We start from the raw sequence: 27,593 nt of genomic DNA, 5'->3' as shown, positions 1-27,593 counted from the left end.
AAGAAGCTTCATGCTTCGGATTCCGAGTTGGTGGATCCCACATTGTACAGGCAGCTGATTGGTTCCTTGATGTATTTGGTCAACACTAGACCAGATATCTGTTTTGCAGTCAACACGATGAGTCAGTTTATGTGTGAGCCTAGGAAGGTTCACTGGGTGGCTGCAAAACACATTTTGCGGTACTTGCAGGGGACAGTGGATTATGGTCTGGACTACAGGCAGGGAGATGGAGTGAGATTGGCAAGATACACTGATTCTGATTGGGCAGGTTGTGCTTCTGATAGGAAGAGCACTTCAGGGTGTTGTTTTGGGTTGGGTTCAGCAGTAGTGTCATGGTTCAGCCGGAAGCAGCAGTCAGTAGCACTGAGTTCAGCGGAAGCAGAGTATATGGCAGCCAGTCTAGCTAGTTGTGAGGCCATCTGGCTTCGCAAGATGTTGTTTGGCTTATTTGGTCAGCCGTTGAGACCTTCAGTGATTTACTGTGATAATCAGAGTTGCATTAAACTCACGGAGAATCCAGTATTTCATGACAGGTCAAAGCATATCGAGATCAGATATCATTTCATCAGAGACTATGTTCAGAAGGGAGTTGTGAAGCTTGAGTATATTTCCACTGATGAGCAGATTGCAGATATCCTTACCAAAGCCTTACCACGGGGCAAGCATGTCTACTTCAGGGACAAGATGGGTGTGGTGAGGAACACCTTCCTCGGTAAGAGGGAGTGTTGAAATTTGGTACCGGAGGACAGGTGGTTCCCTTAGGCTTTGATCTTTGGCCTAGGGAAAAGTGTCCAAAAGAATTTAATTTTTCTCCTAAAGTGACTTTATAATTTTATAAAGTTAAATCTAATTTAAAAGTGACTTTAAGTGATAAAGTTATTAAGTCTAATTTTAAAGTGACTTTTATAAAGTCAATGAAAAATTAGAAAGAAAAAGTGACTTTGGAAATAAATGACTAAGTGGGTCTTTATTAAAGTGGGGTGAATTAAAAAATAGAAAGTGAGATTTAAATGAGCATTTAATCTCAGCCATTGATCTAAATCTATTTCAGCCATTGGATTTAGAGATCACCCAAAAGTCACTTGGATCACCCAAAAGTCACTTGGAGTTATATAAAGGAGAAAAAGGAGGAAAAGGTCATTCATTCTTTCATGAGCAGATTGAGAGAAGGAGAGCAAGAGAGCAAGAGAGATTTCTGAGCAGGGAGGAGAAGGAGACAGCAGCTTGGCACACATTCCAAGGCAGCAGTTGAGCAGATTTGTACAGCTGATTCAGCACATAGTGAAAGGCAGATTTTTGCACAAAAATCGAGGAGCAGTTTGCTGATTTTTCTGCACACAAAACGGAGGCCGTACAGCATCTATTGCTGTCCTGTTTGCTGTAATTTCCAGATTGCTGTGAGGCACGGGAAAGGAGATAAGTTGTAAATTTGCTTGCTGATTTTTTTGCTGAATAATTCTCACTGTAAAAAGGCAATTTTCAGAAATAAAGAAGAGCTCTCAAACTGGTTTTCCCCAAGAGTTGTAGGGGGTTTTTCCAGGGTCAAGTTGACCAAAAATATCAGTGTTTTAATGTGTTTTAATGGCTGTTTTTGATTGCTGATTTTTAATTCTGCAATTTCCAGCATTCTGAAAAATTTCCAGAATTTGTGTTTTCAGCAATATTTATTTTTTTCAGTCTGTTAAATGTATGGTTATGGGAATGGGCATTTAACTACATGGGAGAAATAAGGAGAAACTGAAAACCAGGGTGGGAAAACAGAAATTTCTACATAAAACACATTCGATGCTACAAAAACTAACACTGATGAGCTGACTACTAGTGAAAGGCCTCTAAGAGGCTGCTATTTGAGGGGCACATGAAGCTGTTGGCAGGAAATTTGCATTATGGGAGAAAAATTTTCTCCTATGGTTACCCTTGTACATACATGGGTAATAGGCACCTTAGAGCTATATGACAATTTGGGGATCCCAACCTGCACATCAAAGCATTGATCTCATACTCACAATCCAAGCCATTGTCAAGGAGTTTCCACATCATTCTTCTAAAGACTATTGCTGTTTGGTAGACTTTCAAAAATCTTTTGACAATGTTCCCCAAAGAGACCTATTCTAAAGGATCAAAGACATTTGTATCTCCAAGACCCTACTGACTGTTGTCATGCACCTGTACGAACCAATCATTGCTCATCTCCATATTCCCTACAGCTCACAAACTGTTCAAATTTTTATCAAGATTATCATTGGGGTCAAACACTTTGTTAGCTGGAATGGTTGTTTTTACTATTAATCTCAAGGGAGTGAATATATCTGAATTGTAGGGTGGTCACTTTAAGAATGGTGGACTGGTATAGTTTCTTCTAGCAGTGCCCATTAATTTCATACAAAGGTTATCTTTTGATGAATTTGATTTCCCACCATTTCCTCTAAATCAATAAAAGTATACATTGTCAATATTGAGTTTCTTCTATAATTTAAAAGTAAAATAAAACGAGAGGAGACATCTGCTAGACCTGCCTCATTGATTTGTACAACTTGTATTTTTTTTATGTACAGTAATCTCATACAAGATCATTTTCAGAAAATGGAAATAAAATGTAGTTTATTATTACTCTGGAGTTGTCTACAAACCCTTACATAAGTATTTGAAAATTTAGGAAAAAGCGGAAGCAGCTTCCATGCACAGAATAATGAATCTAACCTGTGCTGAGACAGCCACCACCTCAGAGCTGAGCTCAGATGCAATTTCCACAACCGCTTTAACGTGAGGGTTCTTAGTAGGCTCAATAAGGTCTGATTCAGCCACATTGGCTACATATATAACAGGTTTCATTGTAAGCAAACAAAGATGTCGAATAGCTTCTTTTTCATAATCTGACAAATTTACTGATCTTGCTGGTTTTCCAGCCATCAGTGCCTCATGAATCTGTCGTAATGCAGCCATCTCTGTTTCCTCCTTCAAATAAGACATCACAACACAGAAAACAGCATCGCCTTTAATATAATAATTATGAAAAATTGTAACTCTAAAACTATTATAATTTGTAGTAAATGGTTTAAAGACGAAAACCACTGGATGATCAATAAACAAAATGAATCGAAGCAACAATGCAACTGAAATCAATCGCACTACTCAGCTGCACTTGAAAATAATACCTCTATGGATGTTTCCTAATGTGAAAACGCAGCAATCAGTGAAAAGGAACAGAAAATCACCATAGACCGAATTTGTCATTACCTTAACCTTTGCCTGTGAATCTTTTGGCTTGCTTTTCTTGAGCCTTTCCATTCTCTTCTCAATCTGCACTTTTACAGAACTCAAAATCAAATCAGCCCTTTAAACCCTAAAATCTAGTTTATCAAAATACATTTTTGCAACCATGGCAGAAAAGCAAGTCATTCAGTTAGAAAATGTTGAAGTTATTGGTAGCTTTGGAAGGTCTTCGACATATGCTTGGTATCTTGCATGTGGAAGACATTATTTGCCTCTTCTAGGTGCTTGTTAAGTGGAGTGAGTGACTTGTGTCTTCCTTCCTGTGTTTAACTTTGGAAAACTACAATAATTAAAGTGAATTAATTATTGTGGACTATGAAGTCATTTTCTAGGGATAAATAATTTTAATATTTAACTTTAAAAAAAAATCTCAACCGTTGATCTCCAAGATGTTCTAGAAGGGAGATAAGGGTTAGGGATTTGGGCTTAACGAATATTATAAAGGAGACCTAGAAAAGAGGTGAAGGCACACAGAACTCAAGTGAGAAAGTCATCACGAAGAGAGAGTGATTTTCTCTAAGTGTGAATGGCTCAGTGGACTGAAGCTCAGAGAAGGGGAAGTGCGAGTGGATTGAGGGTGAATCGAGGAGGCTGAGTGGAGGAGATTGCAAGGGACAAGTCCCTAGAGGGAGATTGATTTGATCTAGGGGAGGCCAAAATGTTAGAGGGCCGAGTTTTCCTAGTACACAGTAGTGGCATGCAAGGAGGGTGCAGGTCGATTTTGCTGGTTGAGTATTTGGGTTGATTTCTTTTGGAGGTTGATTTCCTAGAGACCAAATTCCTTGGGCCGAATTCATTCTATGGGAGCCGAGTTACAGGTTTCGAATATTATATTTCTCCTTGTATCCTTGTAGGTCGAAAACCCAAATTTTCCAAATTAATAGATAATGGGTGAATTATTTTTGCAATGTGTGATTGATCTCTCTGATTTAAATTCCACTACATATATTTATTTCTAAAATTTATAAGTACCGGTGATTTTAATTTTCAATAATTCAGTGTTTATTTGAGTAAATAAATAAATTGTTGGGGATAAAATAAATTGTCATGAGAAAATAAATATGCCTGGTATTTGAAATTTAACATGGTATCTAGGCATTCTAGAAGACTCTAATAGAGATATTTGAGATCACAAGTGTTTGCAGCAGCAGAATTATTTTATTAAAATTTTGCAGATGGGTTTTGTGATTGTGGTTGATTTGTCGAGATGGCATCATTCAATGGTTTGCAATATGAAGACAGATTAGACAGGGCAACAAATTTCAGTCCCTGGAAGGAGTGAATTACTATGATTCTAAAGATGAATGGTCTATGGGATAGTGAACCGAGTCATTCAGGTTCCTTTTGATTCAAACCTTGCAGTGGAGCATAAGCTCAAAGATATGAAAGCAAGCTGCCTAATTTTGGATGATGTGAGAGATTAGATAATTCCTCACATATCAAGGAAGGACACCAAAAGACAGATGTGGGTAGCTCTAACCGGTCTTTATCAGAATTCAAATGAAAACAGAAAAATGGTGTTCTAAGAGAAATTAAACAACATCAAAATGAATAGATCCGAGACCATGACATCTTACCTCACGAGGATCCACCAGGCTCGTGATCAGCTTATAGCTGTTGAGAAAACTGTGAATGATTTGGAGCTGGAGAAAGTTGCTCTAAAAGGTTGTGTTAAGCACCAGACCATTTTTGTGGATGGGATCCTTGCTAGGCAACAACTTCCTGATTCGAGCCAGGTATGGGATGACTTCATCTAGAAGATATGGGAGAATTCATTAACCAAAGGGCAGTGAAAGGGTATCAAGGAGAAAGATGAGCTTGCTCTTACTGCCCAAGAGCAAAAAGGCATAGCAAAGGCCAAGTAGAATTAGAGTGCAGGAGGATCTTCACAACACAAGAAGGAAAAGGACATGAGCAAAGTTAAATGCTTTACTTGTCACAAGTTCGGGCATTTTGTTAGACAATGTCCAAACAAGATGAAGGCAAGGGCAAGACTGCTACAGCAACTCCTGCACAGATGGAGGAGATGGAAGAGAAGTTTGAAAAAAAGTTTGCCTTAGTGTCTTACCTTTCTGGAACGTCATGAGAGGTGCCTAGTTCGTGGATAGTGGAGCATCTCGTCATATGATAGGATCACGAGATGTCTTCACCAACATGACTAGGTGGCCCAGGGATTTACATGTGGAGCTTAGTGACACCTAACAAGGCCAAGTATGCAATGAAAGGCACTAAGAGTAGTTAGTTTCAAATGGACTCAGGTGGCATCATAGATGTGAACGAGATGTTATATGTATCGGGGTTGGAGAAAAATCTCCTTTCAGTTTCAGCCATAGAAGACAGAGGATTAGAGGTCAGCTTTACGGGAGGTGAAGTGGTTGTTGGGCCGAAAGGGACTGATCTCAGCAAGAAGCAGGTGATTGGAAGAAGGGAGAGGGATCTCTATCTATTGAGAGGACAGCGGGTGAAGGCTCTCATACATGAGAGTGACAACCAAAGCGAGATTTGGCATAGGAGGAAGGGGCACCTACACTACAGAGCTCTCCCTATGTTGCATAGGATGGTTACTGCATTTCCATAGATTAGGGTGGAGCAGGATGCAGTGTGTGAAGGGTGTGCAATTGGCAAGCAGGCCAAAGCTACGTATCCTCACAGTGTGACCAGGCCTAAGGGAGTGCTAGACTTGATGCACTCAGATATTTGTGGTCCTATGTCTGTGACATTGATCGCAGGGTCTTCACATTTTGCAACATTCACAGATGATTATTCCAAGAAAACTTGGATCTACATCCTAAAGACTAAGGATGACGTCTTCGATAGGTTTCAGGAGTTCAAAGCTCTTGTGGAGAACCAAATTTGGAAGAAGATTAAGGTGTTGAGATCGGATAATGGGACTGAGTAAACCTCTAACAAATTTCAGGATTTTTGCAGGGAAGCAGGAATTAAGGAGCTCAAAGTACCTTACAACCCTTAGCTCCAATTTATTTCCACATTCCCACAGAGAAGATGACTAAACTGGAACCCTAGTCAGAAAAGGGCGTATTTTTGGGCTACAGTGAGGTCACAAAGGCCTACCAAGTCTACATTCCAAGACAAAGGAAGGTGTTCTTGAGTCAGGATGTTAGACTTGATGAGGGTATGAAACTTAGGAGATCTCATGAGAAGGAGCCAATAGTGGTAGAGGAGCGAGGGCGAGAAGCTCCTAAGGTTGACCAAGGACCAGCAGCACCAACAGTAGGCACACAGTTAGTAGATCCAAAGGATGAGTTGGATATTCCTTCGAGCCCTACGAGGAGGAGAACGAGCTGGGCCGAGCAAACATTGAGAGATGCTAAGGAGCATGTGGAGGCTCCTAGTAGCACTTTCAAGCAGAGTATACCACCTACCAAATTTTCCAGTTATTTGGCATTGTCAAGCAGCATTAGCGAATCTGAGCCTTCCACTTTTGAGAAGGATGTAGAATGTGAAAATTTCATCTATCACAACAACTGGAAATTATTTTCCTAATTGTTGATTTATTTAACAATTTATCTGCTACAACAAATATCAAATAATTCACACTGTGATTTTCACAAATAAACTGCGGAAGAAAATAGAGCTAGAAACTCAGAAAATTCTAGCACACACACATAAAAATTAACACAGTTATTTTTGGACAAATGTCCCTCGAAAAACCCAACTTGGGAAAACCGATGCAATCACTGAGGGTTTTTATTATTATGCAGCAGTGAAATTTGAGTACAATCTATGGATGTTGAATATTGGCTATCTTACTGAGAAAATACTGGCAAAATTAATCTGAGGGAAATTACCCTCACTCTGAGCAATCTCGGCCAACGTTACACGAAGCGGGGAAGAAACGGGGACATTTTTTTGGAAGCCGTGACGCGAAAGCGTCATTTTCTAAAAATATAGGAAGCGAAGTGTCTACTGTATATATATATATATATATATATATATATATATATATTTGCATTTATATTCAAAACAATGTTTTAAAACTCCGACTCGGCCGAGGGTCGACTCCAACTCGGTATCGACTCGGCCGGCTTGATTTCAATGACTCGGTTGTTGTAAAAAATACATTAAATATTTATTTATTTTTTTAAAAACATAATTTTAAAGATTTTCATTCATGTTTCCAAACACATAGCATTATAATATAGATGGAAGACAACGTATGATCAAAGTAGGCTCATGAATATATCCATTATATCAAAATGGCACCCAGTGCATTGTCCAATACATACATGATAAAAGATTCAAAACAAAAACACATAACCAAGGAGGCTAGAAATGGCCTCTACAACAAAAGTAAACTCTGACCAGTACCACTGGGCCACTGGCTAGCAGCTACTGCCAAAGGTAATTGCTTCTCTCTTCTCGCCTTGGCCTTGTCTTCACCTCAGCTCCGATACCATGTTAATTTTTTCAATGTTCCATACTTAACAACTTATTCCAATTCTTCTTTTATTAGCAAATGATTTATCCAATATAATTCAATCTTCCAAAAACAATAAGCAATTGTAGATAGAACAGTAAACCAATGCACAATACAAGATAAACAAGAAAAATAGAGACACAATATTTGGTCAAAAACCAGGGAAAAACCCCACAAGGGGGTAAATCCTTTGCAAATTCTTCTTCTATTAGATTGTCATCAAATGTTCAACAGAGAGATACAATGTTCAAGTACATCCACAACGTGTCAAAGGGTCAAGCCCTTAACTAACCAAGTCAAAAATGGTCCAAAGTCAAATCTGTCAATTCTGGTCGAAGTCAACATTAGCAAAAGAAACCCTAACTAGTCAATAGTCAACAGTCAAAGCATCCTCCAAAGAATTCGGTCAAAGCACTAGCCAACTCGACCTTCCAATCTTTGTCAAATCCAATCAAAACAGTGAAGAAATCTCCCACAAAATTCGATTAAATTTAAGGTGTTGACCTATGGAAACCCTAGCCCAAAATATGAAGTCAACGCAAGTCAAAGTGCTTTGAAAAAGTTTGGTCAACCTTCCAATTAACTCGGCCCTCCAAACAGATCAGAAATTCAAAGTCAAATCAAGTCAAACCATGCTCCAAGTCCCAAAAGTCAACTTGGTCAAAGGCCCAAAACAAAATACAAATTTGGCCAATAGAAAAAGAATCTCCTTCACACATGTGAGAATGAACCTGCGATTTGAGAAGAAGCACAACCACACAAGAGAAGAAATGCTTGATGTGATGATGCTTCCAAATGATGTGACATGATGTGTATTTATATGTGTCTTAGAGGATTGAATTTCCTTGCCCAAGTCAACTTGTACTTTTGTACACATGTGGGTTTCACATCAAAATTAATACTTTTTCGTAACCAAATTAAATTCTTCCAAGGGCTAGTAAGGTCTTCTTTGGATGAGGAAGGCTTCCCAATGGAGGGAATTTCTCCCTAAGTTGCCAAATTTCAACAATTTTCCCTAGGACTCAGGTGATGGTTAATGAGGGTCATAGAGCTCATGCTAGGCTTTTTCTCTTGCTAATTTTTGTCCTAGGCACCTTTTGCATTTTATCTTTTTCTTTCATTGCGTCTTTCTTTTTCTTCTATCTTTCTTTTAGTTGCATCAACCTCCAAGTGTTAAGTTATGGTATGTTCTATGCTTATAACAGTTTACTTCTTTTTCTTATTATATTCCACCGATTAGCAATCACATGTACATAAAGTAAAGTGCAGATAGAACATTAAACGATCGACAGAAAACAAGCCAAGACAAGAGACACAAGATGTGGCGGCTAGCCAGGGACAAACCCCACAATGTGTGGGGAAACCCTTTGATCAAATCTTCTTTTATCTTCAATAATTCAGCAGAGAGAAATAGTACAATAAATCTGATTCATATCAACAGTAGCAAACCCTAGATCAGTAGCATCAGCAGTAGCGGCTTCATTATCAAACTAGGGCAGACCATATCTCACAAACCGATAGTCAGATTGACTTCATTCCACCACCAAAAGTTTCGGCTTCCAGAGGAGGTTTAGATGAACCTACAGCGCAGTTCAGATGAGGAGATCTTCTAGACCACGCAAGTCAATCTTTGCTTCTGCAGTTGCAGCTTCAGTTTCAGCAGTTTCCGGCTTCAAACTAGGGCAGTCGATATCTTGAAAACCGTTCGTCGGATTGACTTCATTCCACCACCAAAAGTTGCGGCTTTCAAAGGAGGTTCAGATGAACCTACAGCGCAGTTCCAAAGAGGAGATCTTCTAGGCCACGCAAGTCAATCTTTACTTCTGTAGTTGCAGCTTCAGTTTCAGCAGTTTCCGGCTTCAAACTAGGGCAGTCGATATCTTGCAAACCGTTCGTCAGATTGACTTCATTCCACCACCAAAAGTTGCGGCTTTCAAAGGAGGTTCAGATGAACCTACAGCGCAGTTCCAAAGAGGAGATCTTCTAGGCCATGCAAGTCAATCTTTACTTCTGTAGTTGCAGCTTCAGTTTCAGCAGTTTCTGGCTTCAAACTAGGGCAGTCGATATCTTACAAACCGTTCATCGGATTGACTTCATTCCACCACCAAAAGTTGCGGCTTTCAAAGGAGGTTCAGATGAACCTACAGCGCAGTTCCAAAGAGGAGATCTTCTAGGCCACGCAAGTCAATATTTACTTCTGTAGTTGCAGCTTCAAATTCAACAGCTTCCGGCTTCACATGTGTGAGAGAGAGAGACCCATTTCAGCGCAGTAGAGAAGACACTCATATCTGCGCAGTAGAGAGAGAGAGAGATGTGATGAGATGAGTGAGTCTAAATGAGGAAAAGTCCTCTTATATTTATACACAACGTTGGTGGGTGAATAGATGCGACTGTTGGGCTTCTGAGCCTACATGAGTTGTAGGTCGGCTTGATAATAATTCCATAATCAAAATAAATTCATATCTCCATGAATACTTATCGGAATTGGATGATCTTTATATCAATCCTACACCTCTCGACGAGAGGAATCTAATAAAAATATTATTAGCCATGAATAAGATGACCCACATGAAGTTTTGCCCTGGTTGCCAATTTTAACACCAAGGCAAAGTTTGCTAGCCCAGGCCCCAGACTCAAGGATGAGAATGAGAACGTGCCAATCCAAATGGCTAATGACCAAAAGCCTGAAGAATGGATATGGAATAGAGGGAATGATGGAAAGTATTAAGTACGGAATATCATGGGCACGCTACTTAAATCAGAGCCTCCCTAAAAGTGTCCTTCCAATAACCCTAAAGCCTTAGAGTAGGTCCCACTACACTAGAGTCAAAGACTACCCTCAGCGCTCCAAACAGATCAAAAATTCAAATTCAAATCAAATCAAACGATGCTCCAAGTCCCAAAAGTCAAATTTGGTCAAAGGCCCAAAACAAAAGACAAATTTGGCCAAAAAAAAACTCTCTCCCTCGCACGTGTGAGAATGAACGTGCAATTTCAGAAGTAATCGAACCACACAGAAGAAGAAATGCTTGATGTGATGATGCCTCCAAATGATGTGAAATGATGTGTATTTATATGTGTCTTAGGTGGTCGAATTTCCTTGCCCAGGCCGACTTGTACTTTTGTGCACGTGGGTTTCACATCAAAATAATATTTTTCCTTGACCAAATTAAATTCTTCCAAGGGCTAGTAGGGTCTTCTCTGGATGAGGAAGGCTTCCAAACGGAGGGAATTTCTCCCTGAGCTGCCAAATTTCAACAATTTTCTCTAGGAATCAGGGGATGTTTAATGAGGGGCATAAAGCTCATGCTAGGCTTTTGCTTGTGCTAATTTTTGTCCCGGACACCTTTTGCATTTTATCTATTTCTTTCATTGTGCCTTTCTTTTTCTTGTATTTTTCTTTTAGTTGCATCAACCTCCAAGGCAAAGTTTTCTAGCCCTGACTCAAGGATGAGAATGACAAGGTGCCAATCCAAATGACTAATGACCACAAGCCTGAAGAACAGATATGGAATACAAGGAATGATGGAAATTATTAAGTATGGAATATTATGGGCACGCCACTTACATCAGAGCCTCCCCAGAAGTGTCCTTCCAATAACCCTAAGGCCTCAAGGGAGGTCCCACTAGATTAGAGTCCAAGACTAACCTCCCAGGTGAAGTGAGGAAACACGAATAAAATCAAGCTCGATCAATCATCCGGATCACCCCTTGATTCATATTAGTATGCCCCAAAACATTAAGTAAATGCACATGATCACAGAATGGTTAAAGTACCTATCGATAGATGACCCACCTTCCTCCAGGAAGGAATGTCGAATGGGAGAAAGACATATGACCAAAGCAATATGTGAAAGATCTATGGCATCATGTCATGTGTTGATCGATAGGTCTGTTGGTTAGCTGGTTGTGCAAGGAGGAGAAAATTTTCTCCTATGGATTACTAAGTTTTTGGTGGGTAACGTGCCCAACATAGTATCAAGTTTTGCATCATTTTCAATTTATTTTTTCAATTATTAGGTCATGTTTTTCTTGTTTTTTAATATTTATTAGCAAAATTATTTACGAAAGAATTCTTTTATTTTGATTTAAATGTCACTAATCATATTTTGATTATTAGTTGACTCCTAAAGTCACTGGGGATTTCACCCTATGGTTAGCAGCAATGTTCCACTAAGTTTCTAGGATGGATGGGATGCAAGAATAGGGAAACGCACGGGGGGTACATGTGGGAACTATTGACCACTGGAGTGGCCCCTGATGATTATATGAAGACTTCATGTCCAAGGATGATCTAGAGGACACTTGTACCATCATATATCATCAGTCAACAGAGTTTTTCAACTCTATTTCTATCTTCTCATCAACTTCTTGTACCCAGATTCAACACTCTGCGGGGAATTGTAATAAGTGATTCTAGTAATGATGAGTTTTTGAGTCTGTAACAGGCCTAGGATGTTGGGACTTGATCAGCAAACAAGTACACCTTGGAGTGTTTTTTATCTGGTTAATTATCCCTTCTTTTTCAGAGGCAGATAATTTTATGGGTTTTTTCACTCACGTTTTACCCCAAAGTCAGGGTGACAGTTTGAAGGTTGAGCCCCTAACACATCTTAATGTCTAGATTAGATGTATATTACCATACTAGATCACACAAAAAATTTCGTGGAATTTGGTTAGGTCTAGGTAGTCATTTTTTAATTTTTTTAATTTCCGCACTACGGAAATTGCTAATAAAATTGTATTTGTAATGTAATAAGTGATGTCTAGAGAAGTTGTATGGGGTATGAGTAATGAAATTTGCACCTCTCGCCCTCAGCTTTCTACTATGACACACTTTGATGGGTTAAAAATGTGTTTTGAACCCTCAAAACACACTTTTCCTAACTTTAGTGGGAAATATGGCAATTAATTAAGCCAAAAATTAAATAAATGGAGAAAAATAAATATCCACACATGCTAAATGTTGTGGAAATGAGGTGGAAAATTATGGGGGAGGTAAATTGAAATCCCAACGTGATATGGACCCCTAAAATCAAGGAAAAGGCATGTGCTCAAATAAAATCGAATTTATGGCATTAAAAGAGAAAGTTGCTTACTTGGAAATTCGAATTTGTGAAGTTAATGCACATTTGGGAAGATTTGGGAGAATATTTGGTGGAGATTTTTGTGGAAAATTGTACCCGCATGGGTTACCACCCATATACACTTGTCATTCTGTCATAAAATTTGAATTTGGCACATAAGGGAAGAAGAAAATGATGTCCACTTGCCAGAATTCGATTTTTACACTTAGCATTGGAGCTTCATTCAACAAATTCGAATTTTTCTTTGGGATTGTCACCTCATGCCACTTGTTTAATCACTTTTACATTGGGATTGGCTCCAATGCCATTTGTCATTGTCATTCTTCATTGGGATTTGCTCCCAACTCTCTATATAATAGAGCCATGGGCTCTCATATTGTATCATGTAATACGAGCTATCGTGCTTGAGGAGACTCTACGGGGTTGTATTCACTACTTACAATATAATACAATAGTCTTTGGGGTAAAGCGTGATGGTGTTCTTCTCCTTGCATGTGTGGTAAACTCTTGACTTGTTGTTCCGCTTCTATTTATTTCCTCATGTCATTATTTCTTTCATACTTGTTTCAAGTTATGTTAGTATGCAGCTATCTCATATTAGCATAAGAATTAATTATTTGCTTTAGGAAAAGAAATCTTCTAGTGGATAACAGATATATCTCTACTGTACTTATTTAGTTTCATGTCGATTTAATGATTTGTGGTGAAATTTTGTAGATGAATCATTATTTGGTCAAGTTTTTCAAGCGTGAGGGGAAATTCTCAGAGGAATCAACCCATTCTTGAAAAATATTCAAGGAAAACCCGCATGTTTTGAATTCCGAAGTCTCATCTATATCTTATTTGTGTCTCGCAGGGATTCTTTCAAGTTTCTTAAAGCTTTTATTTCTTGCATCAAAATATCAATCTTGGAAAGAAATATTTTTTACATATTGTACTTCATTTATCAATATCTGGCTATTTCAAAGAGCTAAGTCATGGCTAGTCAAAGAGGAGAGTTTGTTCATACTCTTTGGCCTAGCCTCTTGTAGATTGTTTTTGTAACATACTTTGTAGTTATCTTGAGTTAACATGTTCTCTTGCAACTACTTGCGGGATTCATCATCAGAAAATTATTTACAGGTTTGCATGCAGGACTTTGGGTCTCAGATTTAGTGATTACTTCCACCTTTAGGCCAGATTCATCTTGGATAAGGCCATGTTCTTCTTGAGAAAGGCCGAGTTCATTTTGGCCATCTCTCGGTCTCTTTTGGTCGTGACCATAGAGGAGGCTTATCTTCTCTTCTTCTTCTTCGGAAAATCTGCATTTTGTTGAGCCTTTGTGAGCTTCAAATTGTAGAAATCTTCAGCGAGGAAAAGTCTATGGTTTGATTCCAATTTGTTAAGACTTTCCATGGATTTAAGAGAAGACTTCATTGTTTTTTCCTTCTTGTAACAACTAATAAAATTTCCGATTTTGGGAGCGTGGGTTTTCCCCATTGGTATCCCTATCTCTCCACCTTTCGGAGAGGCTTGGCGGTCTGACTTTGTTGGTTTATTTCATTTTGCATGCATATCATCTAATTGAGAAATTAACACAACATGCATCACACTCATTTTGCATGCACTTTATTTTAACTTATTACATGTTTTAAATCCATAACAACTTCAGATTTTTTGCATGCAAACACTTTTTACTTGATTTTATTTGGCTTGAACATAGTTCCAAGTTTACTTATGCTTCACCATTAAGCACATTTTACATGCATCAAGTATTTGGACAAATTTTCTCCATAAAGTAACATTTTATTTCATGTCAAGCAAATACATTTCAAGTAGAAGTTAATTCTCATTGTTTGGTTAATTTATTTACATGCCCCAAGCGTCATTAAAACTTACCTCCAACTTAAGTCGGTTGAATAAACTTTTAGGGACCTTTTACCTTTGTTAAATTGGCAACTAAGGCCAAACTCCATGTGGGTTAGCTTATTTATGGCAGCTGATATTTTTATTGGATCCCTCTCGTTGAGAGGTGTAGGATTGATCCAAAGATCATTTGATTCCGATAAGTATTTATGGAGATATGAATTTATTTTGTTTATGTAATTATTATCAAGCCGACCAGCTCTTATGTAGGCTCAAGAAGCCCAAACGTCATGTCTATTCAACCTATACATTCTAGTATAAATTGAAAAAGATTTGATGTCATTTTATCATACACATTCTTCATGTGTTCTCCTCTCCACGTCTTGGGTTTTTGGAGAAAGAGAGACACTAATGAAGGATGCCCTAAGATGATGCCCTAATTTACACGCTAGAAATGGAGACATTCAGCCACAGATCAAGGAAGACATTTACACGCTGGTAAGCAATGAGGATATACGCTGGTTTATACATCTAAACGCAGTCCTAGCATGGAGATCTGTTCACGGCAATGGAAATATATACGCTGGTAATATGAAGAGAGTATGATACGCAACCTACGTGGACAGCCCCAGCAATATACGCAGCAACACTACGTGGATGGGAAATGCACTTGGAAGTCAAGGCAGCGTGGTTGAAGAACACAGATACACAGCCTAAGTGGACAGCCCCAGCAATATACGCAGCAACACTACGTGGATGGGAAACGCACTTGGAAGTCAAGGCAGCGTGGTTGAAGAATGCAGATAAGCAGCCTACGTGGACAGCCCCAACAATATACGCAGCAACACTACGTGGATGGGAAACGCACTTGGAAGTCAAGGCAGCGTGGTTGAAGAACGCAGTTACTCAGGCAACACACTGACACTCAGTCAATATATTTACACACATCATTATGGATACGGAGGAAATGATATAACAATGAATACACACTAGGCATTATAGATCATATACGCAGGAATATATATATACATAGTCAATATATTTACATGATGTTCATTATGGATATGCAGGAAATGATATAACAGTTATGGCAATGCATAGACGCTGGGCATTATAGATCATATCCGCAGGAATATATATATACACAGTCAATATATATAAATGCAGTCAATATATTCACAAATATTCGTGGGCAGTAGGGAACCATAACCACAAGCATGTTACCTTGATATAAATCTATTATAAAGAGGTCAGAAAAGAAAACGGACCACTGTAGATGGCAACATGATTGTGTAAGACTTCGGAACTATAGCCTAGCTGCTTTGCTAGGCTGCCAGCCATAGCAAGCAGCTAAGGCTGATGACAATGTTATAGGGTTGCAGCATGATGATGCACAGGGCAGCATGATGATGATGATGCACAGGCAGCATGATGACGATGATGCACAGGCAGCATGATAACAATGATTCATACTAGCAGGGGCAGCATAATGATGATGATGCACATTAGCCAGGAGCTACATGACGAATGGACAACATGATGTATGAGATCATGGACAACATGATGCATGGACAGCATGATGTACAGGCAGCATTGTATGATGCAGCATGATGGTGATACACGGTGAGGTGCAGCAAATGAACAAGGTGCAGCACTATGATAGGTGAAGAAGTCACCTTAGAGAATCAGTTGAAGCAATATGTCTTCAACTAATCTCTGTAGATATCATAAGTCAAAGTATTGACTTCTATTGTAAATGTACTCTTTCTCACTTTCTCCGTTGAACTTTGAAGAACATAAAAGAAGAATTGATTAAGGGTTTCCCCACACATTGTGGGGTTTGTCCCTGGCTAGCGCCACATCTTGTGTCCTCTTGTCTTGGCTTGTCATCTACGATTTATATTTATGTTCTATCTACAGTTTATCTTAATGCTGATGTGATTGCTAACTATGAAAATTTTAATAAATTTCTCTAGCATAGAACATACCATAACTTAACATGGTATCTGTGTTGAAGTGAAGACAATGCCCAAGCAAGAGTGAAAGAGCAATCACCAAAGACAGTTGGGACAAGACGGAAGGATCAATGGGTTCCTCATAATTCACATAGGGTGAAGTCGAAGCTTAGCATATTATCAGAATGGCGCAGCGGAACTTCTGTTGGCCTACCTAAAGATCACTTCAATGGGAAGTTCGGATCTAAGGGTGGAAGGAAAGGCAGATGTCTTGGTTATAAGTTTGGCCCTTATGCGAAGGAGTGTACGAATGGCAGAGATGCAGCTCATCAAGGACACGGCCGACTCTTCAAAGAACAAAGGAACCCCAGGAATAGAAGTCGAAGTTTTAAGGTGGCATTCGTCGATGGAAAGGTATGTGTTTGAAAATAGAATTTTCCAAGATGTTTTTGAGTTCAGGGTTGTATTAAGTTACAGGAAGTCCACTAGGGACCATGTCCATTGACACATAACACCGGAGGTTTGTGGGTAAGATGGTGACAGGGAAGCCTAAATTCAAAAAGAGCATGAAAGTACATGTCCGAGATGTACCGAAGGAAAATCTTATTAGGGGACCATCACTCTCATGCCATAAGTCCACAGGTTTGGAACAACCCGAGGACTTTGATTCATGATCAGGAATCTCATGCATGCAGGTGATAGAAAGCCCTCTATGGCTTGAAGCAAGACACCCCGAGCATAGTATGAGAGGATCAGCAGCTGTCTGATGAAGCTGAGATTCACTAGGAGTGAAATCGATCCAAACCATCTGAAGGTTGTGGATGACAGACCTCTCATACCGACACCTATGTCTCATAAGTGCAGACCCTCTCGTTTGTAGAAGACAGAGGGAGTTGGATTCCAAATGTGGAAAGATAAACTGCTAGCCTAGGACTACCTCGACGATCTTAACTTTTAGAAGTTATATGGTAGTGATGTCGGACCAGATTTGGGAAATGCCTCTGAGTTTCAAAAACTCATTCGTGTTGATGTTCTTGGTGAACCTTCATCGGAACATATGTTTTGCATTTAGCATTGTGAGCTCATATTTGGTTGAGCCTCACTAGATTGGTGACAAGAATCTTCTGAGATGTCTTGAGGACACAATCTCTCATAGATTGAGATACACTACCGGAAATATGAAACTGCATGATTATTCGAATGTTGATTGGACAGACAGTGTGGAGGATCACTGGAGCACTTCTTAGTGCTATTTCTCTTTGGATTCTACTTCAATATTATGGATGAGCAGGAAGCATAAGTCGGTTGTTGTAAGCACCGCCGAGACCGGGTACATATCTATGAGTATGATCTCGTACGAAGCTGTCTGGTTGGGGAAGCTCTTCAGTGAGTTGTTTGTACACATGATGAATACCACCGTGATTCTCTGTGACAACCAGAGGTGGGATTCGATTATTGAGGAATCCCGTATTCAGAAGATAGACATCATCTAGGATATGGTAAGTCGATGAGCAAGGAGGCTCCATCACATTAAGATGATGTACAGGTCGCTACACTCTGTCAGAGCCCTGGGGAAAGATCAAATTTGTGATTTTCCCGAACGACTTGGAGTCGTCGAGAGACCTTTGTAAAAGGGTCCTGCATGTTGCATACATTGAGCTCTGGGAGCTCTAGGGGCTTGCGGTTCTTACTGTAGCAACGTACGACCACAGGATGACTCACCCTCCCCTGGTGGTGCGTACTGGGACAAGATGATTCGCTCTCTTGTGGGACAAGATGATTCGCTCTCGTGTAGCAGGATTGATGTGTTCTCCTATGAGGCCTGGATTGATGTGTTTTCCATGGCAATTGTAGCAGGATTAATGTGTTTTCCTGTGAGGTCTGGATTTATGTGTTCTCCATGGCGATTGTAGCCGGATTGATGTGTTCTCCTGTGAGGCCTGGATTGATGTGTTCTCCATGGCGATTGTAGCAGGATTGATGTGTTCTCCTGTGAGGACGGGATTGATTAAGTTCTCCTGTCGAGGCATCCTACCCATGCAGTCTGGGACTCGTGGGAAGTACCTCTCATCTGATCAATGAGCAAGGAAATGAAGTTAGGGACCATAGTAGTACCGATGGACCAGTGTTTTCAAAACCGTTTTTAAAAATCAGTTACCGGTCTAACCGGCCAGTTAGCAAGGCCGCCGGTCTAAACCGGCCAAAAAACCCGGTTGGAAAGGCCATTTCGCCATTTTTTAGCCCTAACCAGTGAAAACCGTCCGGTTTGTATCAAACCGGCCAGTTTCGTCCTAAACCGGCCGGTTTTAGGCACGCCCATCGAAACATGCAAAAAGTGGATTTTTTACTGTGGTTTTGGGGTTTTGGGGGGAAACTAAAGGTGTTTTCCCTCCAAAAACACCCTCTCCGAGCTATAAGAGACCCCTCTCACTCTCATTTGTCTCACACAACTGATTTGGAGTGTTTGGGAGTGTTTGGGAGTTTGTTTGTGAGCTTGGAGAGTGTGGATTTTTTGCTGAAGTAGTCATCTTGGAGTTGGAGTTGGAGCTATTTTGGAGATAGTGTGTAGCTGTCAGTGGAGTTGCCATCTTCTAGAGGAGGCTAAGGAAGCTAGTTTGCATTTCCAGGTAAGGATTTGCACTTGATAATTCCTCATTTGAGTCTGCTGTCCATGAATTTTTTTTTTTATGTGTTATAAACTTCTCACTTCTATGATCTATCATGTATGCTATAAACTCTCTAGCTCTATGCTATCAAATTTTGTAGCTTGCATGTGCATTTGTTTTCCTACATTTATCTTTGGTTTTCCATGTTGCTTAGCTGCAATTTTTTTTTAAATGGCAGATTTTTTTGCAAATTGTTATTATTTCAAGCAAACATGGCTCCAAAAGGAAAGGACAGTGCATGGGCTCATTGTGATGTAATTGATGTAAAAATGATATGCAAATTATGCCATAAATCTATTGGAGGTGGGGGTATTCTTAGGTTAAAACAACACTTGGTTGGGATAAGAGGCCAAGTAAAGCTATGTGATTCACCAATTGCATTGTTAGGTCCTATTAGGGCCGAATACATTTCCAAGCTTGAAAAATTTTATGAGGATAAGGCTAGGGAGAAGGCCATCCAAGATGACATTGCAAGGAAGAGGGAATTATTAGAAGCCATGAAAGAGAGTGGGTATGATGATTATGAGACAAGACTCCTCTTCTATCCCTTCCACCAATGACCCCTTTCACTATGTTCATCCTTCTGTTGGCCAACCATCAAAAGGAACAAACAGAACAAACATCCAAATTTATTTCTCATCTTCTGCCAACATTGCCTCTTCTAATCCCACTTCCTCCCAGCCAAGTTCTCAACCCACTTTGGATCAACATTGGAAAAGACAATGCAAAGAAACTTCTCATCAATACATTGCTAGATGGTGGTATGATTCAGATATCCCATTTAATGTTGCTCGCTCACCTTATTACCAAGCTATGTGGGACTCTGTTATAGTTGCAGGAAAGGGCTTCAAAGGCCCTAGTATGCATGACTTGAGGGGAGCTCTTTTCCAAAAAGAGATATCTTCCATTGATGAGTATTTGGTTGAGTTTAAAGATTCATGGCTCAAAACAGGTTGTTCCATTATGTCAGATGGATGGTCTGATGGAAAGAACCACACTATCATTAATTTCCTTGTTTCTTGCCCTCAAGGAACCATGTTTTTGAAATCAGTTGAAGCATCTGATAAGGTAAAGGATGCAACCCTTCTATTTGAGCTTTTGGATAACGTTATTCAGGAAGTTGGGGAGCAGCATGTTGTGCAGGTCATCACTGATAATGCCTCAAACTATGTTCTTGCTGGAAAGATGGTTGAGACCAAACATAACACCATATTTTGGACTCCATATGTTGCACATTGCATAGACCTCATGCTTGAGGATATAGGCAAAGTGGAGTGGGTAAAAAACATTGTAGAGTATGCCAAGTGCATTACAAAATACATTTACAACCACTCATGGGTATTGAACCTAATGAGGAAACACACTGGGGGCAAAGAGCTTGTTAGGCCTGCAATTACGAGATTTGCAACTCACTTCCTCACGTTGCAATGTTTCAATGGTCAACATAAAAACTTGCAGAAAATGTTTTCCTGTGAAGAATGGTCTGAATCTCGGTGGGCTCGTAGACCAGATGGAAAAGACACCAAAAAGAAAGTGTTAGACACTTATTTTTGGAAAAGGTCTCTAGAGCTTGTGAAAATTACCGAGCCCCTTGTTAAGGTGCTAAGGTTGGTGGATGGGGAAATATTGGCCATGGGCTACATTTATGAAGCTATGGATCAAGCAAAGGAGCAGATACGAGCAGCTTACAAGGACAGGTTAGCTAAATATGGTCGTATATGGGAGATCATTGATAACAGATGGAACAATCAACTCCATCGTCCTATACATGCAGCTAGGTATTTTTTGAACCCAAAGTATCACTATAAAAATCGGCTAGGAGATCTGCATGATGGGGAGGCCAGAGCTGGATTGATTGATTGCTTAGAGCGCATGGTCCCCAGCCATGTAGACCAGTTGGAAATACATAGACAACTTACTATTTTCAATATGGCAAGTGGTACTTTTGGCAAAAACTTGGCAAAGATGGCAAGAGATGTGGACCAACTAGGTAAGCAATTCCAATTTCCATTTTGTTTTTCTTTTCAAGTTAAAATTGTTTACGTTCTTTACAATTCAAATTATAAACTAAGTTACTAATTAATGTCTTTTTCTTTGCAGCACATTGGTGGGAGTCATTTGGTGGCCAGTGCCCTCAATTGCAAAGGTTTGCAATTAGAGTCCTCAGTCAAACTTGCAGTGCTTCAAGTTGTGAGCGCAATTGGTCTGTTTTTGAGCTCATACACAAGAAGAAGAGAAACTGTTTGGAACAAAAACGGTTAAATGATCTTGTTTTTGTGCAATACAACCTTCGACTGAGGAGGAACCAAATGATGAGCAAATCACCTGATCTAGATCCCATTGTGTTGGACGATATTGATCCAACATCAGAATGGGTGGAGGAGACTAAAGATCCTGTGTTTGAGGCTGATTTTGATATCGACATGGCTTTAGCGGGGGATGAAGCAGATTATGTGGTGGCATCAGAACCAGGATCAGTAGCGGCATCAAGGTAAGGCAAAGAACCAATGGAAGGCACTAGTCGTGCAGGTCGACAAACTCGTGCTTCCATTAGGTCCACTTCTATTGTCATTGGTGGCATTGATACTGAGGTTGCAGATCAGGCTGAGGCATCCTCAGAATCTGAACCAGATGATGTCTATGTAGCTCCTGATGATGATCCTGTGTCTAGTAGTGGTGATGAACTTGATGATTGATCATGTGTACACTGTAGACTTGTAGTAGGCCAATGGCCTCATAGCTTGCAGCATTGTTTTTGGACTTTATAGGCCATTTAGAGCCTCATTTCTCATGTATTTTGCTATTTTGTCGATGATATGTATTGTACTCGGTGCCATTTTGATATATTCACCTTTACATGGTATATAAATGAGCAAACTTTGCATATTTTGTCTCTATTGGCTTGGAATCATGGTTTTACATCTTAAAAATAGTTTTGTTTCATTAAAAATTAATTATTTAATGCATTTTTTAAAACCGATTCGTTTAGACCAAACCAGTCCTGGTTAGACCGGTTCCAGTCGGTAAACTGGTTCATTAGGTGGACCGGTCCGGTTATCGGTTCCGGTTTTAAAAACATTGCGATGGACGCATCATTGTATCTACCGTACTCCCTATGCTAGGATGACCTCCATTGATCTAGGATCAATGATACTAGTATGGGACCAATGGTAGGAGTTGTACCATACTATGACGCTGACTTCAGGTCGGTTGATACTGGTCTGGGACCAGTGGTACATACTCTGAGACTGACTTCGTGTCAGTGCAGTACTTGGTCTGGGACCAGTGAGAGTGGTACATACTATGACGCTGACTTCGGGTCGGCTGAGACTGGTTTGGGACCAGTGGTACACTCTCTGAGACTGTGATACTGGTCTAGGACCAGTGGTAGGAGTTGTACCATACTATGACGCTGACTTCGGGTCAGTTGAGACTGGTCTGGGACCAATGATACATACTCTGAGACTGACTTCATGTCAATGTAGTACTGGTCTGGGACCAGTGAGAGTGGTACATACTATGACACTGACTTCAGGTCAGCTGAGACTAGTCTGGGACCAGTGGTACACTCTCTAAGACTGCAATACCTGTCTAGGACCAGTGGTAGGAGTGGTACCCAATATGACACTGACTTTGGGTCGGTTGAGACTGGTCTGCGACCAATGGTACGCACTCTGAGACTAACTTCGGGTCAATGGAGAATGGTATGAGACATTCTCGATCAATTCTTCTTCTTCATAGTTCAGCAGAGCTAAGCTGAGCAAAGCAGAGCCAGCAGAGCTGAGCAAAGCCAACTGAGACAACAGAGCTGAGCAGAGCAGTGCAGAGCCAGCATAGCTGAGCTGAGCTAAGTAGAGCCAGCTGAGACAGCAGAGCTAAGCAGAGCAGAGAAGAGCCAGCAGAGCTGAGTAGAGCAGAGCTGAGTTGAGCTAAGCAGAGCCAGCTGAGATAGCAGAGCTGAGCAAAGCAAAGAAGCGACAGCAGAGCTGAGCAGAGCAGAGTAGATCCAGCAACGTTGAACAGAGCCAGCAAAACTGAGCAGACCAAAGCAGAACAGAGACAGCAGAGCTGAGCAGAGCAGAGCAGAGCCATCAAAGCTGAACAGAGCCAGCAGAGCTGAGCTGAGTTGAGCAGAGCTGGGCAGCGCAGTGCAGGGCACTGATGGCAGAGATAGTATAGTCGGACTTATGGATCAACGGATGAAGTTCTCCAAGTTGAGAGGGAGTGTTAAATTGGCAACTAGGGCCAAACTCCATGTGGGTCAGCTTATTTATGGCAGCTGATATTTTTATTGGATCCCTCTCATCGAGAGGTGTAGGATTGATCCAAAGATCATCTGATTCCGATAAGTATTTATGGAGATATGAATTTATTTTGTTTATGTAATTATTATCAAGCCAACCAGCTCTTATGTAGGCTCAAGAAGCCCAAACGTCATGTCTGTTCAACCTATATGTTCTAGTATAAATTGAAGAAGATTTGATATCATTTTATCATACACATTCTTCATGTGTTCTCCTCTCCACGTCTTGGGTTTTTGGAGAAAAAGAGACACTAATGAAGGATGCCCTATGATGATGCCCTAATTTACACGCTGGAAATGGAGACACTCAGCCACAGATAAAGGAAGACATTTACACGTTGGTAAGCAATGAGGATATACGTTGTTTTATACATCTAAAAGCAGTCCTAGCATGGAGATTTGTTCATGGCAATGGAAATATATACGCTGGTAATATGAAGACAGTGATACGCAGCCTACGTGGACAGCCCCAGCAATATACGCAGCAACACTACGTGGATGGGAAACACACTTGGAAGTCAAGGCAACGTGGTTGAAGAACGTAGATACATAGCCTACGTGGACAGCCCCAGCAATATACGCAACAATACTACGTGGATGGGAAACACACTTGGAAGTCAAGGCAGCGTGGTTGAAGAACGCAGATACGCAACCTATATGGATAGCCCCAGCAATATACGCAGCAACACTACGTGGATGGGAAACACACTTGGAAATCAAGGCAGCATGGTTGAAGAACGCAGTCACTCAGGCAACACACTGTCACTCAGTCAATATATTTACACGCATCATTATGGATACGCAGGAAATGATATAACAATGAATACATGCTGGGCATTATAGATCGTATACGCAGGAATATATATATACATAGTCAATATATATCACGCAGTCAATATATTTACACATTGTTCATTATGGATATGCAGGAAATGATATAACAGCTATGGCAATGCATACACGCTGGGCATTATAGATCATATACGCAGGAATATATATATACACAGTCAATATATATACATGTAGTCAATATATTCGCAGATATTCGTGTGCAGTAGGGAACCAGAACCGCAAGCATGTTGCCTTGATATAAATCTATTATAAAGAGGTCAGAAAAGAAAACGGACCATTGTAGATGACAACATGATTGTGTAAGATTTCGGAGTTGCAAGCCATAGCAAGCAGCTAAGGCTGATGACAATGTTATAGTGTTGCAGCATGATGATGCACAGGGTAGCATGATGACGATGATGCACAGGCAGCATGATAACAATGATTCATACTAGCAGGGGCAGCATAATGATGATGATGCACATTAGCCAAGAGCTACATGACGAATGGACAACATGATGTATGAGATCATGGACAACATGATGCATGGACAACATGATGTATGGGCAGCATTGTATGATGCAGCATGATGGTGATACACGGTGAGGTGCAGCAAATGAACAAGGTGCAGCACTATGATAGGTGAAGAAGTCACCTTAGAGAATCAATTGAAGCAATATGTCTTCAACTTATCTCTGTAGATATCATAAGTCAAAGTATTGACTTCTATTGTAAATGTACTCTTTCTCACTTTCTCTACTGAACTTTGAAGAACATAAAAGAAGAATTGATCAAGGGTTTCCCACACATTTTGGGGTTTGTCTCTAGCTAGTGCCACATCTTGTGTCCTCTTGTCTTGGCTTGTCTTCTACGATTTATATTTATGTTCTATCTGCAGTTTATCTTAATGCTGATGTGATTGCTAACTGTGAAAATTTAAATAAATAGCTCTATCATAGAACATACCATAACTTAACAACCTCTATTGACTCCTCATTGTGAGATCCAAATAATTGGGCAAGGATGAGGTCTGAAGACTAGGGTTCAATTGTAACTTTGTCTTAGCACTAATCAAATAAAATAAACCAAGAACTCATTCCATCACATTTGCTTTGTTTGCAAAGTTCTTAAATTTCTTGCTATCTTGATGGTTTAAAGTCTCACATGAAAATCTTATTTCAAGAGGCACTTTGGATGCAAACATTGTAATCTTTTTTAATTTTGCAACAAATTTAATTTTCTTATACTTGGAAATTGGCTCATGTTTTGTTTAATTGCATATTTTCATTAATGGTTGATTTCACTTTCAAGTACTATTATTTTGGGTTGCAAACTTAATTACATCTTGGTCTAACATTTGAGTTCTTTTTATCATCTCATTTCTCACAAGTACATTTCTAATTGTATCTTTTTGAGCAAGATAGTTTCCATGCTTTGATTTGTAGACTTATTCATCTTAAAAGCATTTATAATATCTTGTGCTAACAATTTAGTGTTTCACTTTTCAGGGTTATTTTGGCTTTCCATTTGAAAGCATTTCAATTCATTTTAAGCAAAATACATTTTCATTTCTTAAAGAGCAAATACTTTGAAGACATTGGTTGTTTATATATTTCATGCTTATCTTATGATGGTTATTGCTCATATCAGTTTTTGCTTATAAATCTTAGTGAAATAATTTGTTTAACTCTAACAATTCTCCTAGAAACTCACATCTTTTTAACTTAACTTTTCATTAGGGACCACCCCCCTTAGCTAACCTAGGAGATAGCTTAAACGGAGAAAGAGGGGATTTAGTGTGACAGCCCCTTCTTTGATTTCCCTACCACCAACCACACCTTGTGGGGTTGAAGGCTTTTCCCACTGACTTGTAGGTAGGTGTAGGCAGCAGGGTCAACAGGAACACCCCCAAATTTTAGGGAATTTACAGGAAACAAGGGGACATTGGGGTGTGTGCGTGTGTGTTTTTCTATATATATATATATATATATAAAATGATTCAAAATCAATAATGTAGCACATTGATTCATACATCATAAATGGTTCAATGAAATAGAATTAGTAAAATATTGTATACATTAATTTAAATTCATCATTCATCATTCATTATTCTAAAATCAGATTAGTACTAAGCAAAATAGTAGATATGAAAGTTTGAAGACTAGAATAGTATATTGACATTACTCAAACTCAAAAATAGTAAAAAGTGACAAGTCAAAGAGTTGGTCTAAGGTCATCAGCCTCTAGAGCCAAAACTCAAAATTTAAAACTAAAAATTAACAATGGACAATGAACCAATGTTACCAGAACTAGATTGGAGATTTAACTAGTCAATCCCCAAAACTGGGAACTAGAGGGGTTAAAAAATTTAAAAAAAAAAAACGACCAAGAAATACATAAATATTCTTGTGCATCCATATGGATCCAAACCATTATACACAAGTATGCAAAGTTTCTCATATATATAGCATGGGTGCATATAACCAAAATAGTAGCCAGTGTGACCCATTTTTGAACCAAAACTACATTAACAAAAAGGCTCTAGTTGGCCTCTATGGTCCAAAAAATTAATGCTACAACAGATACCTACATATCATCAAAATCATTGCATCTATTGGGATCATCATCATCAATATCACCCTCTAAGCATTAAAATAGGATAGGAAAAACTTAACTTGTCAAGTTGAGATTTTGTTTGAGTGATAAGTACAATTTTATTAGGATCATGATTGAGGAGTTCAATAATCAATTCCACCAACATCAAGGTACATAGAGGGCTTGGTGCTTGATTAAATGTTGGTTCCGTACCCTCATACATGACAGAATCCAATGGAAATGTTGCAATCCCCCAAATCCTATTATTCTGAAAATTGTTAAATCTACTGGCTTTTGAGTGATCTAAAATTCTACTTTCTCCATATGAAATCCAATGAGGTCAGAACTACTCTCAAACATCCAAAGTCAACTAATGGTAATGTTAAAAATTTAAGAATGAAAAGGAAAGATAAACGAGAATGTCACTTTTAAGAATTTAACTTACCATTAATTACATAGCATTAGTAGGGCACTACCATTAATTACATAGCATTAGTAGGACCCTAGGGTTGACTATTAGGCTTTCCCACTAATAATTTTTTGCTTTCAAGCAAAAATTAAGGGGGACACCCAGCCCTCTTTGAGAGGGGATGCACACAA

General features: G+C 39.5%; 1 protein-coding gene across 2 annotated transcripts in view; it reads right to left on the bottom strand.

Moving 5' to 3' along the window:
- Positions 1 to 27,593, bottom strand: part of LOC149227449 (uncharacterized) — a 350,746-nt gene that overhangs the window by 216,234 nt on the left and 106,919 nt on the right. For both annotated transcript variants that reach the window (XM_089377795.1, XM_089377794.1), the window contains exons 5-6: positions 3,238 to 3,300; positions 2,701 to 2,955 (exon numbers count right to left, since the gene is read on the bottom strand). In XM_089377795.1, the coding sequence (XP_089233921.1) occupies positions 2,701 to 2,955; positions 3,238 to 3,300 (318 nt within the window). The remainder of the gene's footprint in view (positions 1 to 2,700; positions 2,956 to 3,237; positions 3,301 to 27,593) is intronic.

This window comes from Pinus tabuliformis, chromosome J (genome assembly GCF_031772625.1).
Source record: "Pinus tabuliformis cultivar Carrire ecotype Pingquan chromosome J, CPIR1, whole genome shotgun sequence".
Classification (NCBI taxonomy): Eukaryota; Viridiplantae; Streptophyta; class Pinopsida; order Pinales; family Pinaceae; genus Pinus; species Pinus tabuliformis.
This window is presented reverse-complemented; position numbering and strand designations above follow the sequence as displayed.